Source organism: Anomaloglossus baeobatrachus, unplaced genomic scaffold (assembly GCF_048569485.1).
Source record: "Anomaloglossus baeobatrachus isolate aAnoBae1 unplaced genomic scaffold, aAnoBae1.hap1 Scaffold_170, whole genome shotgun sequence".
NCBI lineage: Eukaryota > Metazoa > Chordata > Amphibia > Anura > Aromobatidae > Anomaloglossus > Anomaloglossus baeobatrachus.
This window is the reverse complement of record NW_027441940.1, coordinates 337806-357370: the sequence shown is the minus strand read 5'-3', so window position 1 is coordinate 357370 and position 19565 is coordinate 337806. Positions and strand designations below refer to the sequence as shown.

Sequence of the window (19565 nt, the reverse complement as noted above, 5' to 3'; positions counted from 1 at the left end):
CTCTATGACTACATCAATCAGAAGAAAATTATGCAGTCGGATTGAACTGAACCAATGAGAGAACAGCCATCTCCCACCAATCCTGTCAGACACAATAACCTGAAATGAAAACTGAGGGTATAAAAAGAGCTTTTCTCCTGTCACCACATTAATTCTGCAGGACATCAACCTAGGATCCACATTTTCAGCTGGAGGATCACAGATCTGCTTCACTGCTCATTGGTGAGCCCACAAATTTGCTTGGAGAACCCAGGTGAGGATAGTTCAGTTGCCTGGCTACATATCTTGCTGTGCTCGTTCATCTTTCTAAGCTTGCCGCTATCTCCTCCCAGTGGGTGCTTGTTAAAACCAGGGTGCTGCTGGCTGGGATAGTTAGCCCAGGAAGCCCCGAAGTCACAAAAATTCTAATCCTTCGCGAGCCAATGGATGGGAGAGACTCTGTCGCTTGTACCACCTTATGTTCATTTCTATTGGAAATGTACAATAAGATTTTGCCTGTTGGTGAACCAAGAACGTTTTACCAAGGTGAGGTTCCCTCATCCTGTGTTGTCTAAGGCTGCTTTCACACATTAGTTTTGCATCCGGTTTGTGCCTGATTGTGTAAAAACTGATGCAACGGATCCGGTAAAAAACGGATCCTGGTGGGTTTTTTTTTTTGTTTGTTTTTTTTTTATGTTTTGGGGTTTTTTTGCTGAGAGAGAGACCCCATCATCCCCGCACAAACGCCGGCACTATTGCACCCATCATGACTGCACACACCGGCACTACCGCACGCATCATTACCGCACACACCTGCACTCCCGCACGCATCATCCCCGCACACACCCAGGCACTACCGCACTCCTCATCACCGTACACACCTGCACTCCCACACGCATCATCCCCGCAAACACCACGGCACTCCTGCACGCACCATCATCGCACACACACCGGCACTCCCGCACGCATCATCACCGCACACACACCGGCACTCCCGCACGCATCATCACCGCACACACACCGGCACTCCCGCATGCATCATCACCGCACACACACCGGCACTCCCGCACGCATCATCACCGCACACACACCGGCACTCCCGCACGCATCATCACCGCACACGCAGGCACTCCCGCACACATCATCACCGCACACCCCGGCACTCCCGCATTCATCATAACCGCACACCCCTGCACTACCGCACGCATCATCACCCCACACCCCTGCACTACCGCAGGCACCATCACCGCACACCCCTGCACTACCGCATGCACCATCACCGCACACCCCTGCACTACCGCACGCACCATCACCGCACACCCCTGCACTACCGCACGCACCATCACCGCACACCCCTGCACTACCGCACGCACCATCACCACCCACCCCTGCACTACCGCACGCACCATCACCGCACACCCCTGCACTACCGCATGCATCATCACCGCACACGCAGGCATTACCTCAGTGACTTCCCCGCTGACAGCGCGACTCCCTTAAGTTGCTGCGTGGAGCATACACAACTCCTGTCAGCTTCATGTAGCAGAGCTGAAAGCGTCGCGAGACGTCTGTGGATTACGTCAGACCTGGAGGGGTATTTGGGGATTTTAATAAAGTGGTGAAAGGGGGTGTTTTTTTGCCTTTTATTTCAAATTAAGTAATTTTTTGGGTGTATGTTTTTATTTACTTTCACGTACAGGTTAATCATTGAGGTGTCTCATAGACGCCTTCCATGATTAACCCCTTATTACCCCGGCAATTCGGGATGAGGCGGGTAGAGTCCCGGGACTGTCGCATCTAATGGATGCGGCAATTCCGGGTGGCTGCGGGCTGATATTTTTAGGGTGGTGGGGCTCCCCATCCTGATAATACCAGCCTTCAGCCGTGTGGCTTTATCTTGGCTGGTATCAAAATTGGGGGGAACCGCATGACGGGGTTTTTTTTTAATTATTTTTTTATTTTTTTACTGCAAGAAATAGACCCGCCCACCAGCAGCTGTGATTGGTTGCAGTGAGACAGCTGTCACTCATCGTGGGGGCGTGTCTCCCTGCAACCAATCATAGGCGCCTGTGGGAAGGGAAAGCAGTGAATACGAGATTGAATAATGGGCGGCCGGCATTTTCAAATCAGGTGAAGCCGCCAGCAGTGTGTTACGGTTGCTGTGGCTCTGGAGACTATGTCCAGATTTCTTGCTACTGCACATGTGCAAGCGCTGGAGACTAAGTCCTACCTTGGAGCCATTGCACATGTGCGGGCGACATCATCGCTGACACGAGGTCACATGTCTCTGACACCTTCTAAGCTGATTGGCCACTGGTCATGTGCTTGTGACACGTGGTCACATGTCTCTGACACCTTCTATGCCGATTGGTCGCTGGTCATGTGCTTGTGACGCTTTGCTCGGTGATAGGCCAGCATGACGTCATTGCTGTCATTCTGGCAGCGGATTGGCTCTGGTGTTCTCCATCTTGGATGAGGCACAGAGTCTATATAAGACCCTGACGCACGCCGCCCGGCGCTCAGTCCTCTTGGTTCATGCATGAGGGTAGACGCCCTGTGCACGTCCCTCTAGGCATCTCTCTGTCTATGTTAGGTGAGCGCTACCGGCAGGGTAGCGTTCTTATACCTTACAGCTTCAGCTGCAGTCCGTATCCTTACCTCTTAGTGGAGCGGACATAGGCAGGTGCCTGAGGCACATGGTCCGGCTGGGCCTTGTGATTCTACTCGTAGGTGGACGTTGCCGCTAGGGTAACATTCCTTATACTGCGTCTGGCAGTTGTTCATATCCTCGCACACTAGGGGAGCGAACAGAGGTAGGAGCTTTGTGCGGCTTATGCTGCTGTCCGTCTCTTTTGCACCACTAGAAGAGCGGACCTAGGCAGGTGCCATATCTAGTGGTTCGTGTCCTCGCACACTAGTGGAGCGAACGCAGGTAGGAGCTTTGTGCGGCTTACGCTGCTGTCCATCTCTTTTGCACCACTAGAAGAGTGGACCTAGGCAGGTGCCATATCTAGTGGTTCGTGTCCTCGCACACTAGTGGAGCGAACGCAGGTAGGAGCTTTGTGCGGCTTACGCTGCTGTCCGTCTCCTGGCACCACTAGAGGAACGGACCTAGGTAGGTGCCATTTCACACTCACTGCTTTTGTCTCTGTGATCTTTAACAGAGACCATTCCACACGCCCTCCAAGTAAGGGAGGAATTGCTTTATTTTCTAATTATATTCCTCTGTGAGTTTAACAGAGGTATTGCACTCTGCACTTGTGCTATTATTTTTTACAGTGGTACACTTATATACCCCTTATCCTCTGCCATAGTCTGCAGCAGAGTCTTTGCACGGTGGACCCTGACTGTCTGACATTCCTTTAGGTTTATTATCAGACAGCCCCCCGGAACACAGTGTGACAGCCGTGCAGCGCCACGCCGGTGATCAGTGAGTGGGTGAGAGTGAGTGAATGAGTCAGTGACTGTGAGAGAGAGAGGCTGGGGACACACGGGGCACTACCGCGATGCTCGCATGACACCCAGCTCGCGCTGGCAGCACAGCAGGAGCCGAGTGTCATGCTATTGTCTCTGCGTTTGAGTGCGGTCCGACTGTACGAGTGGACCACAGCTGCGGGGGGCGGGCTGGCACGGAGGAGGGGAAGGAGGGATTTCTCTCCCTTCTCTCCTCCGTAGCCGGCTATTGCGACTCTCGCTCTGCACGTGTGGTACACCGGTGTACCGCAAGTGCAGTGCGATTTTTCTCTCGCCCCATTCACTTGAATGGGTGCGAGAGAAAGAGTCTCGCATTACAATCGCAGCATGCTGCGATTGTTTTCTCGGTCCGATTAGGACTGAGAAAATAATCGCTCGTGTGCTGACACATAGGCTAGAATTCGTGCAAGTGGAATGCAATGTTTTCTCGCACTCCACTCGCACCGATTTTCTTAGGCCAGAGAGAGAGGGATATTTTCTGACAAGCAATTAATTTATCTCACTTCTGGGCTTGCTCAGAAGTAAAAACCGAATCCGGTACATGCTTCCATTGTTTGACGCATGCCACCGGATTCGGCGTGTATAGACTTTCATTATGCACCATGCCGCACGGCACCGCATGCGGCGCTATGCAGTTTTTTGCCGCTGGCAAAAAAACGGTCCTCTCTGGGTCCTGTGCGGCCGCCGGAGTGACGATTTTTGCCGCAACCGGCAAAAACCGGATCAAACGCGAGTACATGCGGCACAATCCGGCGCTAACAAAAGTCTATGAGAAAAAACCGCACCGGGCGGCAAAAAAAAACGAATGCAGAAAAAACGCAAAGCGCCGGATTGTGCCGCACAGCAAAAACCTGATGTGTGAAAGCAGCCTAAGTAGTGTCCTGCCCACAAGGAAGGAGTGCGGGCGTTCAGTGGGATGAGCCCTGGTCCGAGCAGTCTATCTGAAGACAGCTAGGCAAGCACATGACTGTATCAACTGACCCTTGTGTCTCCACACTATACTCCTGCCATTTTTGGATGATGGATTGAATAGTGCTTAGTGAGATGTTCAGAGTTTTGGCTTTTTTTTTTAAACCAAACCCTGCTTTATTTTTTTCCACAACTTTATCCCTGACCTGTCTGGTGGGTTCCTTGGTTTTCAAAATGCTGTTTGATCCCTAATGTTCTCAAACAAAACTCGTGAAATCTTCACAAAACAGCTGTAGTTATACTGAGAATAAATGATACAGGTGACTCAGTTTACTAATTATGTCACTTCTGAAGGCAATTGGTCACTCAGGGGCATCATACTACAAGGGGCTTAATTCAAATACTCATCACAATATTCAGATTTATAGGTTTAAATATTTAGAAAACCATCATTTCCTTTACACTTCACAACAACTTGTTACTTTAATGCTGGCATATCACATAAAACCGTAATAAAATACATTTACGTTTGTGGGTATGACGCTAAAATAAGTGGAAACGTTCCAGGGGTGTGAATACTTTTACAAGGGGCAAAATTCCTTCATGACTCTAAAAATATTAGACTAGTTCCCTGGATCAATGTCCCATCACAAAATCTAGTACTGATAACCTGCAATAATATACTTTTTACAGAAGGCATCCAAGCCCGCCGTGAATTTTTGTAATCTATCAACATTTATCACATCATGTGTCAGAGAGTTCCATATTCTCACTGCTCTTACAGTAGAGAATCACCATCTGTGATTATGACTGAACCTCCTTGTCATCATTGCAGGCCTCAGTTGTAAAAAGCTAATTAGAAATATCTCAGTAATGCCCCTGATATACTTGTACATTGTAATAAAATCGCCCCGTAGCCTTTGTGTTCCCAAATTAATAACCCCAGGCTTGCTAACCTGTCCTCCTATTGCAGACCTTCCATTCCTTTACTGGTCACTCTTCCCTGCACCCGCTCTAGTTCAGTTATGTCCTCCTCATTCACTGGAGCCTGAAATAGTGCAGAATATTGTAAGTGTGGCCGCACTAGTGACTTGTATAGAGGCAAAACTGTTCTTGTCCGGAGCATCTGTGCCTCGTTCACTGCATCCTATTATATTATCTGCCTTGGCAGCAGCTTCCTGGCCCTGGTTGGTTTTCTCGTCCACCCGCACACCCACGTCTTTTTCAGTGTCATTATTATGCAGTAATTTTGCAAATATTTTAAAAAAATTGCAGTTTAAAAATCAGCCAAAAAAATCTGGAAAGTTAAAAACCTGCAAACATACAAAAAAAAAACAAAACAAGCAAACCGATGAATATTATAAAATAGTCACGTGCCATATTTGTCAAGTAAAAGCCACTTCTTAATATTATTGGATCAAAAATCTTCATTTCGGTTCCTGCAGCCCAAAACCAGGAATTGTCTTCTTCTTCATGCCATTGTACAGGATTCTTTATGATGTTATATCGTCATCTTCTCCCCATTTAGGTCCTTATAATATCGGATCCTCTCAGTGGAGATCTTCTATAGAAGAGAATTCTCCTGATTGCCCCGTGAAGGATGGATATGGACAGGGACAAGATGGCGGAGAGGATATTACACCTCACCCTAGAGATCCTCTTCCGGCTTACTGGAGAGGTGAGAGATTCTGATGACGTCACATTACATCATTCTTATCTATGGGAATAACAGATGGACAGAACTGGAGAGGTGAGGACTCTGGAAATGTCTGGAGTGAGATTTATTACTGTGTCTCTCCATAACCAGGATTACACAGTAGTGAAGAAGACCTCTAGTGAGCGCTGTCAGGCCCCTGTGTCTGAGGGATGGGGAAGACCCCTGAGCCCAATCACGGGGCCTCCACCTCACCCCCCGATACATGAGGACATCAATGACCAGAAGATCCTAGAACTCACCTACAAGATGATTGAGCTGCTGACTGGAGAGGTGACACTGCTGGGAATGCTGGGACATTATACAGTAACGCTATGAAGGGATCGGGGGTGACGGTATCATTGTATGTGTCAGGTTCCTATAAGGTGTCAGGACGTCACCGTCTATTTCTCCATGGAGGAGTGGGAGTATTTAGAAGGACACAAAGATCTGTACAAGGACGTCATGATGGAGGTTCCCCAGTCCCTCACATCACCAGGTAATAGAAAGGACTAAATACACACGGCCTATAATTATCTGTATGTAAGGAATTGAATTCAGTCCCTGTATGTGTCTCCTCCAGTTCTATCCAGTAAGAGGACAACACCAGAGAGATGTCCCCGTCCTCTTCTCCCACAGGACTGTAAACAAGAAGATCCCGATGTTCCTCAGGATCATCAGGTAGATAGAGAGAAGGGGCCATGAAATCTCCCTATGATGTGTAGACGGCTGTGAAGGTCTTGTGCTCAGTCTTGTTTTATCCTCCAGTATTATATGTGTTATACTTGTGTAATGAGAGCGGTGGAGATGGCAGGATTAGAGCTGATCATAGATGGGACTTCTCCATCTGTCTGTGACTTTTACTCTATTTGTTTCAGGGTGAAGATCTGCCCCATATTAATACTACAGAGACATATGTGAGGGGTGATGAGCGGAGTAAAGAGGAGATTCCTACAGATGACAGTGCAGGTGAGTAGTGACCACTAAATGCAGAGAAGTCACAGATTCTTCTCAGTCTCCGGCTCTGGCTGCTTTATCAGGGTTGTAGTCTGGTCATAGAAAATGGTCACCATTCTGCTGCTAGACCACCACATGCTCCTCCACCCAAAACTGTCCCCATTATTTTGGGCATTGGACGCTCTTCTGTTGGAGTGAGATCTGTATCAGTCAGATCTTACAGGTAGGATCCACTCTATCCCCTGAAATTAGAAGATGTTGACTCTTTGCTGCCCAGATCTTTAATCTGTAAAGCCAAATGACAGCGTACATAGAATGTGCAGACAACTTAGAAAATCATGGGAAGAAAAATCTAATCTGTATGGTGGACCTCTAAGAGAAAGTTGAGGGTAATGATGCTGGTGACCTCCTAGAATCTCGGTATCTCATTGATGAATCTTCCTTCTCTCCCTTCTGCTGAATGTGCTGATCGGATTGTTACAAAGGTCCAGTCTTGTGAAACTTCCCATTTATGACGAGACACCATTCCATGAGCGGTGAAGTTCCTACTTTCCGGGCAGTCACAATACATGTGAAATAGATCTGAAGCCTCTGAGTTACACATGGGACATTTAGAAGATTTAATATTACCGATCTCGGGCATAAAAGCTGAGGACGGTGTAACCTGTGAATTACCATAGATTGAAACCTGCTCTCATTTTCTTAGAGAGAAGAACGTTGGCAGAATTTATAATTATTTTTCATTGTTTATGGTACAATAAGTTTTTATTTCGTTATTCAAGAATTGACAAATATTTTGTACAAATATAATTTTGAATACAAAACACGAGACACAATAATGTCATACAAAAGGGGGTAGAGAAGAAGAGCACACACCATAAAACATAAAATATAGAAACACATAAGGGGAAGAAAAGCATCAATTCAAGTACAAAAAGCCTCATATCATTACTAGATGTAACATGGATTGGTTAACCAAGTCTCAAAGTCAGGAGAGGTAAAGGAAGACCGGGGTAACCATGTCCTCATATTCATAAGACTCAGAATGGAGACAATCCTATGAAATTATTACATTTTCCATCCGTAATAAAAAGTCCACAGATGCAGCCAATTCCAGCTTAGAGGGGAGAGGATGATCTCCAGTGTCTAGAGATGACTTGCCTCATTGCTGTCAGAGATATTCAGAAGAGACCTTTCTTGATGGATGAAACTGACATTGGAAATATGGAAAGTAACGCTGCTTCTGGAGAGTTCTGTAGTGTTGTACCAAAGAGTTTATTAAAGAGGTCAAAGATTTTGTCCTGAAGATGGTTAATACCTAAACAGGCCCACCGAATATTGGTCATATTGCCCACAGCTGAGTCACATCTCCAACACTTATCAGATGTACCAGGCAACATGTGATGAATACGCTCGGGGGTCTTATACCACCTGGACATGAACTTATAGTTCATCTCTTGGATATGGTACTAGAGAGGAAAAGAAGCAGGCATTGGCACTCAGCTCAATATAGAATGCATGACAATCAATATATAAATAACCAGAAATCTTTTATTGAAAACATATCCCAATAAAAACATTTAAAAGGCAAAAAACACCAGACAAGAAAAACAATGATTAGCTGTGGTGCTATACAATGATGCAAAGTATTAACCAGCAAAGGACAAAATGGTATGGTATGGGGGGGTTCACCAGACTTCTGATTGCTACCTTGATCACTTAGGCTCTTAACAGTGATGTACTTCTGTTATGGTGGGTTATTTCATGTGTGCAATTATCCAGCTGTGCCATTATATGTGTATGTTTTTGCATCTTTTGAATGGACTCATTGATATGTCCTATGGCTATTTTGTCCTTTGCTGGTTAATACTTTGCATCATTGTATAGCACCACAGCTAATCATTGTTTTTCTTGTCTGGTGTTTTTTGCCTTTTAAATGTTTTTATTGGGGTATGTTTTCAATAAAAGATTTCTGGTTATTTATATATTGATTGTCATGCATTCTATATTGAGCTGAGTGCCAATGCCTGCTTCTTTTCCTCTCTAGTACCAATTGTTTACAGCAGACTGTGCACCCTCATTTTCTTATATTGGTTGGCTGTGCATTCCCTTTTTCTTGCTTCATCTCTTGGATATGACAAGATACAGAGATCTTATGAGTAACAGTAAAGATCTCATCCCACTCGGCAGAAGAAAGTGATTTATTGCGCTCCCATTCACACGCCCCATGAAATGGAGCCGGGGTGTTTAAAGCATAACCATGATCTTAATTTTTATATCATAAATAATTAGTGCACATGAAAGTAAGCAATTCTGTCATATATCTTATTCTCTGGAGGAATTGATCAGTTAAAATTTTCAATCCTGAGGTAAAATCTGTATTCAATGAAGACTTTCCCATTACTGAGAGGAGATGGCGGTTGTTACTGATGAGACTCTATGATGATGACAGGAGCCAGAAGCAGAGGGAGAAGCTGGACATGGAGGAGGCAGAGGGAGGAGCTAGAGGCAGAGCTCCTCCCACTTGTATCTTCATAGAATCCCATCAGAATGATAGAGGATTCCCCCGGTGATCTCAGCCAGTGACTGCAAAACTTTGATCCCAAATGGTCTTTGTTCTGTGTTGAGGAAATAAATGTGAGCAATACACACTCTAAAGAAAATGTATCAACTGTCCGAATCAACTTGCGACTCCAAAATCTGGTGTGTAAGGGATTTGTGGAAAGCAATAGAAACACCCTTCGATTTATTATTTGGGTTAGTAGAAAGGGAACAGACATTGTAGTATCTATTCGAATACGTAAAAACTGAAGAGAACTTAATGTTTGTTTCCGAAAGCATATCTATTGAGACCCTTTTTTATGTAGATACTAATATATCTGACTCTTTTTCATAAGACTATTTACAATATAAGATGTAAATGTTAACTTAGCCATAGTCACAATTAGAAAAAGGGAGGGAGAATGACTAAGATAGGATATAGACGAGACAAACCTGGGGAGAAATGCGATATTCGAAGGGACAACTTCCATAGGCCACACTAAACTGTTAACTCCTAGCAGGAGAAAACTGAACCTTATGAACAGGTCCCAATATCTAAGTGGGGTTAAAGAAGCCAAGACAGGGATAGTCTCCACAAGAGACCCGTATTACTCAAATACCCAAAATATGTATAGTATACCCACCAATATAGAGAAAATCAAGACGAAAGAGAGAAAGCAGAAAAAAAAGATAATCAGAGTAGGAAATGAAGTGACAATGATACATTAGGTGTAAAAAAAAAAAAATACAAATACTTCCTGATACAAATTCTCAAATCAAACTCCTGCCTACCATTTATAGGCATTAATAATGACCGAATTGTAAATCTAGTGATAGTAATAAGTACAGATCAGTCATCCTGGAGAAGACCTCATGTCTCTGAGATGCCCATCACTGAGGGATAAGCATTGCAATTTTGGTGACTTTCTCTGTTTCCCAATTAGCATGTGGGATTAAAGGAGGTAGAGTACGAAGTGTCGGCCATTCTGGCAGATGGATCTGAGTCGAAGGTAGATAATTTGGTCAGGAGGTCCCTCAAGTTTTTGAATTCTGCGGAGCGGCCATATTGTTTTGCAAAAAGTTGAAATGAGGAAACGCCCAGTGGTAGGAGAACCCTTTGGTCTCAAAGTAACTCAGTGAGTGGTTATTAGGCTTTACGAAGTTGAAGTGTGCTCCTGGCCAGATCTGGGAGGATAACAATGTCATAGTCTTCCAGTTGTATGTTCTATTTAGATCTTGCAGCTTGCAAAATAGTTTACTTCTCCTTGTAAAAATGAATGCAGGACACATCATCACGTGGTCTTCAGGCCAAGGTGGATTTGGGACCAGTATCTCTGAATTATATCAATTTCCATAAGCGAGTCCTCTTTCCTCCCAAGTAAATCATAGGATAAAGTATTAATGGTTTTCTCCCGCATATGGGAAGAGATTTCTTCAGACAGGCCACAAATACAGAGACGGCTCTCTATGTCATCTTTAAATGTTAGAATATCTGAGATCTGACATCTGTTCAGATATAAGATATTGGTCCTCTATTGTTACATATAAAAATGTTGCGTCAGACTCTAGGTCATCCACTCTGATGCCCACTTGTGTGATGTCCTGTTTAACAGAATACAGGGCCCGGGTCTGAGTCTCCTCTAGTCTATTAAACATGGCCTCCAGGTCCTGCTTTGTGGGGATTGAGCACAGATGTTCTTTCCAATCTCCTTGAAAGAGGATTGTGATAAACTGCACAAAGAACATGACACCTACGCCATGATAAATTGCTAAGCTGTGCATGGTTGATTGCTATAAAATACATTTAATCACATGTACAGAATCGTCATGAATTCTATTATGTTTGCAATCCTAAGAAATTCAGATTACTGTACAATATGGGGAGCACTAATACCAGGGTGGATAAAAATCTTGATTTTTTTAAAAAAATCAAAAAAATCAGATTTTTTTGATTTAAATCAGATTTTTTTGATTTAAATCATTTGATTTAAATCAGATTTTTTAATCAAGTTGTACACAAGCAAAACTTTGTCTTTTTGCAAATCTAATTGTTTTCCACAAATAAAAATATTAAAACAGTTGATTATGAAACCTAATAATTTTTATTTGCACTATTAAACACTCAGAATTGAACTACAGAGAGTAAGTACTTTTTAACAATAGCCTATCTCTAACGTTTGAAGTAAGCAAACATCTTCAGTGAATACATCAGTCCTTTAAGCCTACTGTTTATTTAGGACTTTTAATAGGAAAACCAGTTGTCCTGCTTTAGCAGTTCCTAAGCGGTTTCGGACTGTTGTGTGCACAAAACCAAATGAAGAAAACAATCTCTCTACTCCTGCGGATGAAGCCGATGCAGTCAGTAGCTGAGTAGCTAGATTTATTATCTTTGCTGGAAGAACAAGTGATTGCGACTTCCACCAGTCCAGTGGTTTTAGTTCATTAACGACGTTATCTGCAAACATGTATTTTTGAAATGGTGCAGATTCACACTTCAATTTCAGCACAGTTGCCACAATGTCATGGTTAGTATTGGCGAGCCACTCCATTGCAGAGTTGATTTCCGCCTCAGATAATTTTTTCCCTCTGTAGATGGGATGCAAGATATTGGCTAAATAGTGTTCTTCTTTTAATGCTTGGTCCTTGCATGCTGTATTGCAACCTTTACATTGTTTGAGAGGTTCAAGAGATCTAGAGAACCTTCTAAATCTTTCCAAACTTCTGTGGCATCAGCTATGGTTGCAGTATCTTTCTGCATTTTATCCAACGCAATCGATATTGGCTTTAACCTTTCCAAAAGGTCCTCGGCATTTCTCTTCACACCAAGATTTAATACTTTGCTTCGTATATTAGCATCAATTTTATCCCGATGTGTTTCGCAAATGGACAGTAATTTTGACCAGTTGTTAATAAACAGTTCCAAGCAGTCAGCCAAGGTATTCCATCTAACATCTTGTGGTAGAACCAACTTCAGTCCTCCCATTTCCTTGTAGGTTGCATGTGCAAAATGATTATTGCGGAAATATTTAACAATTTCTACATGTTCCTTGACACCCAAAATATGCAGGTCTTTTGCCAAAAGATGCAACAAATAGGCAGAACAACCGTATGTAATGACATTTGTGTCATCCTGTGCCAGTTCCGCTCGCATTTTTGCCACATTGCTTGCGTTATCAGTAACTAAGCTCCTTACTTTACATCCAAACTGTTCTTGGCATTGGTGAATTGAGTTCTTAGCAATTTCAAGTAAATATTCAGCAGTATGTGAATTTCCAGATGTGTCGATTGTGTCTGTAAGGTAAGTTTCACCATCTTCTGTTGTGACACAAGTGCAAATTATGGGGTTGTTGTGGATGTTGCTCCAACCATCCAAGCTCATGTTAACAACCTTGTCTTTCAAATATTTTGTACAAGCCGCTCTTTCTATGTCGTATACAGCCTGAAGATGTTTTCCTGAGATATCAAATCTACTTGGTGGTTTGTAGCCTGGTCTAATTCCTTCGATCATTTGTACAAACAATGGGTGCTCAACTAGTCGGAAAGAAGAATTGGTTGCAAATATGAATTTAGCAATTAATTCATCAAAATGTTCTTTCTGGCTCGTCGTAGTCTTTAAGATGAAAGGTTTTTTTTGGGCTGCTTTGTTGAAGTTGTACCCAGATATTGATTGTCACGTGCAGCACAAGCCATATTTGACCCTGAAAGCACAGAAATTAAAAATATAAATCGACTGCGTATTTGAAGAAATATAACGAAAATATTGAAACAAACTTTTTGAACAATGTAATGGTCCTCGTCCTATAAGGGCTGTCTCAAAAGTTATGCTACTCAAGTTTTCCGGTGAGGTTGCTGTAATACTGGTAACTAATATCAGAGCCTCAGCAACTGAAAAAAATTATGTCACAAAAGTTTTAAAAATGTTTTTTTTTTAAAATGGTCAATTTGGCAGACTTCAAAAGTGAATTGCAGCCTACAATAAAAAAAAATAAGCGTATACACACTTTATTTTTACTTAAAGGACATGTGCACCTTTATTTTTTAAGGTGCAGCCAGTCACAGTGTGCACATGTCCTCCCCCCGCAGCTCTCTTACCTCCGATGTCAGCGCTGCGGGGATCCGTGGCTTCGTTCTGCCCGTCCGCGAGCGCGCCTCCATTCATTTCAATGGAGCGTGCGGCCCGCTGACGTCACGCCGCTGGATCACTGCGAGTAGGCCGCAACCGGAGGACGGGAGGCGGACGGTCAAAACGAACCCACGGATCTCAGCGCTGCGGGGATCGGAGGTAAGAGCGCTGCGGGGGGGGGGGGACATGTGCACCTTAAAAAAATAAAGGTGCACATGTCCTTTAGCGTTAATTTTCTGTGAAATATTGCCTTAACATAAATTTAAATTTTATACTCCAGAACTACCAGTGCTAGAAATTTTTCTTTTCATAGACTTTAACCATCCCAGTAAAATGTCTGTTAAAAAAATAGGTTGTAAATTAATTGCCAGACTTACCACTAGTACTAGGCTCCTGGTGCATAAGAAGCTGTGGGGGTTCATTGACATTAGTTGTATCACTATCAGCATCTTCATTTCCCTTCTGGTTGCAGTTTTCATAATGTGATTTCAAACGGCAAACAAGTCCTTGGATATCCTTTTGACAGTATTTGCACTTTGCTCTTGCACCTTTCTTTCCAAGATCTGCTGCTGGCATCTCAACAAAATTAACCCAAATAGGGTCTCTCTTACGACCTGCTGCCATGGCTCACACAGATCACTTATGAAGTTTGATTGTTACTACAGCCTGAGCCAAGCACTGCTGATGTTACTACAGCCTGAGCCAAGTACTGCTGACTATCCAACAAGTTTGGGCATGTCAACTGAATGCAGGGAAAAAGAAACTAAACCAAAACTGAAACCAAGCTAGAAGTGTGGAATTAAAGGGGCAGTATGAACAAAATGTGGAGGCTATTAATAGTTTATACAATTAAGACATGCTGCTTTTAAACACCTACCTATTGCCATATAGTAAAACAAAAAAGATTTTTACTTACTTTGGGGTCCCCCCCTCACCCTGGCGTTAGATCGTTGCCCCTAGTTTCGTCCGTGTAACTATGGGCGCACATGCACACTGCTCTCACTTCTCATTTTAATCGTGATTTATATTAAAAAAAAACCTTTTGATTTAAATCAGTGATTTAAATCATGATTAAAATCATGATTTAAATCGATCCGATTTAAATAGAAAAAAATCTTTTGATTTAAATCGTGATTTAAATCATGATTTAAATCGATCCGATTTAAATAGAAAAAAATCTTTTGATTTAAATCGTGATTTAAATCATGATTTAAATCGGCGTGATTTAAATCAATCCACCCTGACTAATACTTCCTCTACTTTTCTCGCAAAAACTCATAGTAGCTCCAATGGTTTATCTTAAATGCGTACAACTCCGCTTTACTGGACTAGGTTAAAAAGTTCTCTCTAAATGTCTAATATTTCTTCAAGAAACTCATCTGACAGAAGATATTGGCCCATGCAATAGTTTGGATTGCCGAGAGCCCCCGAGCCACATACTGTAATTACTCCAGATGTGTCACCTCTAGTTGCTAAATCACTGACGGTGAAGGCTGTCGGGTGGAGGGCGGTCATTTTAGTAGATGTGTTATGTCTATAGTCACAGTTTTCTCTATAGCAGTTAGTACCAAAGCCGCTCTTATTTCATGGCTTTCCACTGCAGCCAGTTTTCTGCTCCTATCCAGGCCCCATTTCTCCAATCTGACATCTGTCACTTTACATGATAACACCTTTGTAATGCTGAATCTGATCCCAGTGTTTCTGAGATTTTTTTTCGTGACACATTTTACTTTATCTTAGCTGTAATGTGAGATTGATTTGTCTCCTGTTCACTTAAAAAAAAAAAAAAGTCTGAAATTCGCTTCAAACATTGCTTTTGGATGTACTTAAAACAAATAGTGATACCACAACATATAGTCAATAAATAGCATTTACCGTATTCTGCTTTAGCCTAAATTACTATTTTGACTGTAGAGGCAGTCTCTGAGTGGATGTTGTAGAGGGAAAATTTCAAATATACCATTATACTGCCCAATACATAGCACCCAGCTTTGGGCTTCAGGAACCACGCAAACCTTAAATGTTTGTGGGTTCTGTGGATTTTTATGGATTGGATTATGAAGCCACATCATTTTTCAAGAGTTTTCAGCTATAACCAATGTGGAAACACCCTATCTTTTTAACTGATGGAGTAGACGTTTTTTGGTTTAATTTTGGTGACAAATCATTTGTTGGATTATTATTCAAATATTTGAGAGGCAAAATGAACAAAGAGGGTTGAACATCATGGTCTACTGGTTTCTGCTCAGAGGTCTAGTGTTAAATTGTGAACTGTTTTTGTTTCAGTAAATATAATGTATAGATTGCTACATAACTTGCAATTTCTATAGCTATTTTAGAAATTATATCCTTACATTTTTATATATTAAAAATATTTTTTTGTTCTTGGCAGATGACTGCACCAGGAGATCAGAAGCACAGCTGACATCTTCAATTTTTAAATCAGATGATCTTGATATCACACAAGCAATTACTGAAGCAAATACCATTGCTCCAGACAAAGCATCATCTCTTCAAAGCAAAGATCTATCATCTGATTATTTTAAACAGGTCCTATCTTCTGATTTATCACAGACTATTAAGAAAAATAAAAGTCACAAAACAGGCATTCAAAATAGAAGTGCTCTTATAGGAAAGAAGCCATTTTCAGCTTTAGAATCTGAAAAAATACATAAAACAAATCACACAGGGGTGAAAGGATTTTCTTCAGAGTCTGTTAGTTATCAGAGAACTAGCACAAGGAAGAAGTCATTTTCATGTTCAGAATGTGGAAAATGTTTTGCATGGAAATCAAATTTTGTTACACATCAAAGAACTCACACAGGAGAGAAGCCATTTTCATGTTCAGAATGTGGGAAATGTTTTACACGTAAATCACATCTTATTATACATCAAAGAACTCACACAGGGGAGAAGCCTTTTTCATGTTCAGAATGTGGCATATGTTTTGCACAGAAATCAAATTTTGTTGCACATCAGAGAACTCACACAGGGAAGAAGCCTTTTTCATGTTCAGAATGCGGGAAATGTTTTGCACATAAACAACATTTTGTTACACATCAGAGAACTCACACAGGAGAGAAGCCTTTTTCATGTTCAGAATGTGGGAAATGTTTTGCACGTAAATCACATTTTGTTACACATCAGAGAACTCACACAGGAGAGAAGCCTTTTTCATGTTCAGAATGTGGGAAATGTTTTGCACGTAAATCACATTTTGTTACACATCAGAGAACTCACACAGGAGAGAAGCCTTTTTCATGTTCAGAATGTGAGAAATGTTTTGCACATAAACAACATTTTGTTACACATCAGAGAACTCACACAGGAGAGAAGCCATTTTCATGTTCAGAATGTAAGAAATGTTTTACACGTAAATCACTTCTTGTTATGCATCAGAGAACTCACACAGGAGAGAAGCCTTTTTCATGCTCAGAATGTGGGAAATGTTTTGCACGTTATTTATATTTTGTTACACATCAGAGAACTCACACAGGGGAGAAGCCATTTTCATGTTCAGAATGTGGGAAATGTTTTGCACGTAAATCTGATTTTGTTTCACATCAGAGAACTCACACAGATTAGAAGCCTTTTCATGATAGAATGTGGGAAATATTTTACATACATATGCAATCTTTTTGAACATCACAAAAATCACACGGGTGGAAGCCATTATCATACCTAGACGTTTTAGAAATGTTTTACTTGAAAATCATAATTTGTTTACCATTAAGAAAAATTCACACAGGGAGAAGCCATATACAGGTGCATCTCAGAATATTATCAAAAAGTTAATTTATTTCAGTAATTCAATATAAAAAGTGATACACATATAGTTATATAGCATCATTAAAAACACAGTGATCTATTTCAAGTGTTTATTTCTGTTAATGTTTATGATTATGGCTTACAGCCAATAAAAACACAAAAGTCATTATCTCAGAAAATTAGAATAATTACCACAACGCACCTGCAAAGGCTTCCTAAGTGTTCAAAATGGTCCCTTAATCTGGTTCAGTAGGCTACACAATCATGGGGAAGACTGCTGACTTAAGAGATGTTCAGAAGGCAATCATTGACACACTCCACAAGGAGGGTAAGCCACGAAAGGTCATTGCTAAAGAAGCTGGCTATTCAGAGAGTGCTGAATCCAAGCATATTGATGGTAAGTTGAGTGGAAGGAAAAAGTGAGGTAGAAAAAGGTGCACAATCAACAGGGATAACTGCAGCCTTGGTAGGATTGTTAAGAAAAGGCCATTTCAAAATTTGGGGGAGATTCACAAGGAGTAGAATGGTGCTGGAGTCAGTGCTTCAAGAGCCACCACACACAGACGTACACAGGACATGGGCTACAACTATGGATTCCTTATGTCAAGCCACTCATGGCCAATTAACAACGCCAGAAGCGTCTTACCTGGGCCAAGGAGAAAAAGAATTGGACTTTTGCTCAGTAGTCCAAGGTGTTGTTTTCAGATGAAAGTATATTTTGCAATTCATTTGAAAATCAATGTGCCAGAGTCTGGAGGAAGAGTGGAGAGGACACAACCCAAGCTGCTTGAGGTCTAGTGTGAAGTTTATACAATCAATGATGGTTTGGGGAGCCATGTCATCTGCTGGTGTAGGACCCCGCTCTGTTTTATCAAGACCAAAGTCAGTGCAGCCGTCTACCAGGAAATTTTAGCGCACTTCATGCTTCCCTCTGCCAACAAGCTTTTTGGAGATGGATATTTAATTTTCCAGCAGGACTTGGCACCTGTTCACACTGCCAAAAGTACCAAAACCTGGTTTAATAACCACAGTATGACTGTGCTTGATTGGCTATGGGATATTGTCAAGAGGAAGATGGGAAACACCAGACCGAACAATGCAGATGAGCTGAATGCTGCAATCAAAGCAACCTGGGCTTCCATAACAACTCAGCAGTGACACAGGCTGATCGCCTCCATGCTATGCCGCATTGATGCTGTAATTCATGCAAAAGGAGCCCCGAACAAGTATTGAGTAGATTTACTATAAAACCATTTTTTTCAGTTGGTCTTAGATAATATTCTAATTTTCTTAGATAATGATTGTTGGGTTTTCATTTGCTGTAAGCCATAATCATCAACATTAACAAAAATAACCACTTGAAATAGATCCCTCTGTGTGTAATGACTGTATAATATATAGGAATAGATCCCTGTGTGTAATGACTATATAATTTATAGGAATAGATCCCTCTGTGTGTAATGACTGTATTAACTTCACTTTTTGTATTGAATTACTGAAATAAATTAACTTTTTGATGATTTTCTAATTAATTGAGATGTACTTGTTGTTGACAAAGTGTAGAAGAAAACACAAAAGAGACGGTCAAAGTAGAGGCAAGTAAGAAATCAAGAAAGGGAAAGCATGTTAGAAGTTACATTACAATTATAATATATACAGTTACTAATAGACGTCTGTTTTCTAAAAATCCAATAAAAAGCAATATTCCATGTGCATTGAACATTCACATTTTTAGACACTGATGAGCAAAAGGGTTAAAATGTTTTAAACTTTTAATTTCAGGCTCCATATCTCCCCATCCACTACAGCTTTGAATGTGAGACTACCATCATTTTTTGAACAATCATCTTGACTATCTCATACATGAATGTGACTTGTGACTATTTAGCATATGATTAGTTATGCAGATTCTTCTCATGTCACTGCATTTTTCTGTTTTGCTCCTAAAAATAATTTTTTTTTATTAATTTGTTAGGGTTTGGAAATCCACCTTTTGGCTTCCAACACTGCCTGAATCCTTCTCTGCATGTTCTGGATCAGATTCAAGCATGTCTCCACCGAAATCTGATCCCAGGTCTCTTCTACACTGTCCCAATGTTTGTTCATACTGGTCTACTCTTT

At 41.7% G+C, this 19565-nt stretch overlaps 1 protein-coding gene across 1 annotated transcript; it reads left to right on the top strand.

Annotated features, from left to right (window-relative positions):
- Nucleotides 1-426: 426 nt before the first annotated feature.
- On the top strand, nucleotides 427-17554 carry LOC142260721 (uncharacterized). Its single transcript, XM_075332063.1, has 5 exons — nucleotides 427-525; nucleotides 6431-6554; nucleotides 6639-6736; nucleotides 6934-7024; nucleotides 16069-17554. Exons 1-5 carry the CDS (start codon nucleotides 427-429, stop codon nucleotides 17259-17261), a joined length of 1605 nt encoding a protein of 534 aa, XP_075188178.1. The 3' UTR covers nucleotides 17262-17554.
- The last annotated feature ends 2011 nt before the right edge of the window (nucleotides 17555-19565 follow it).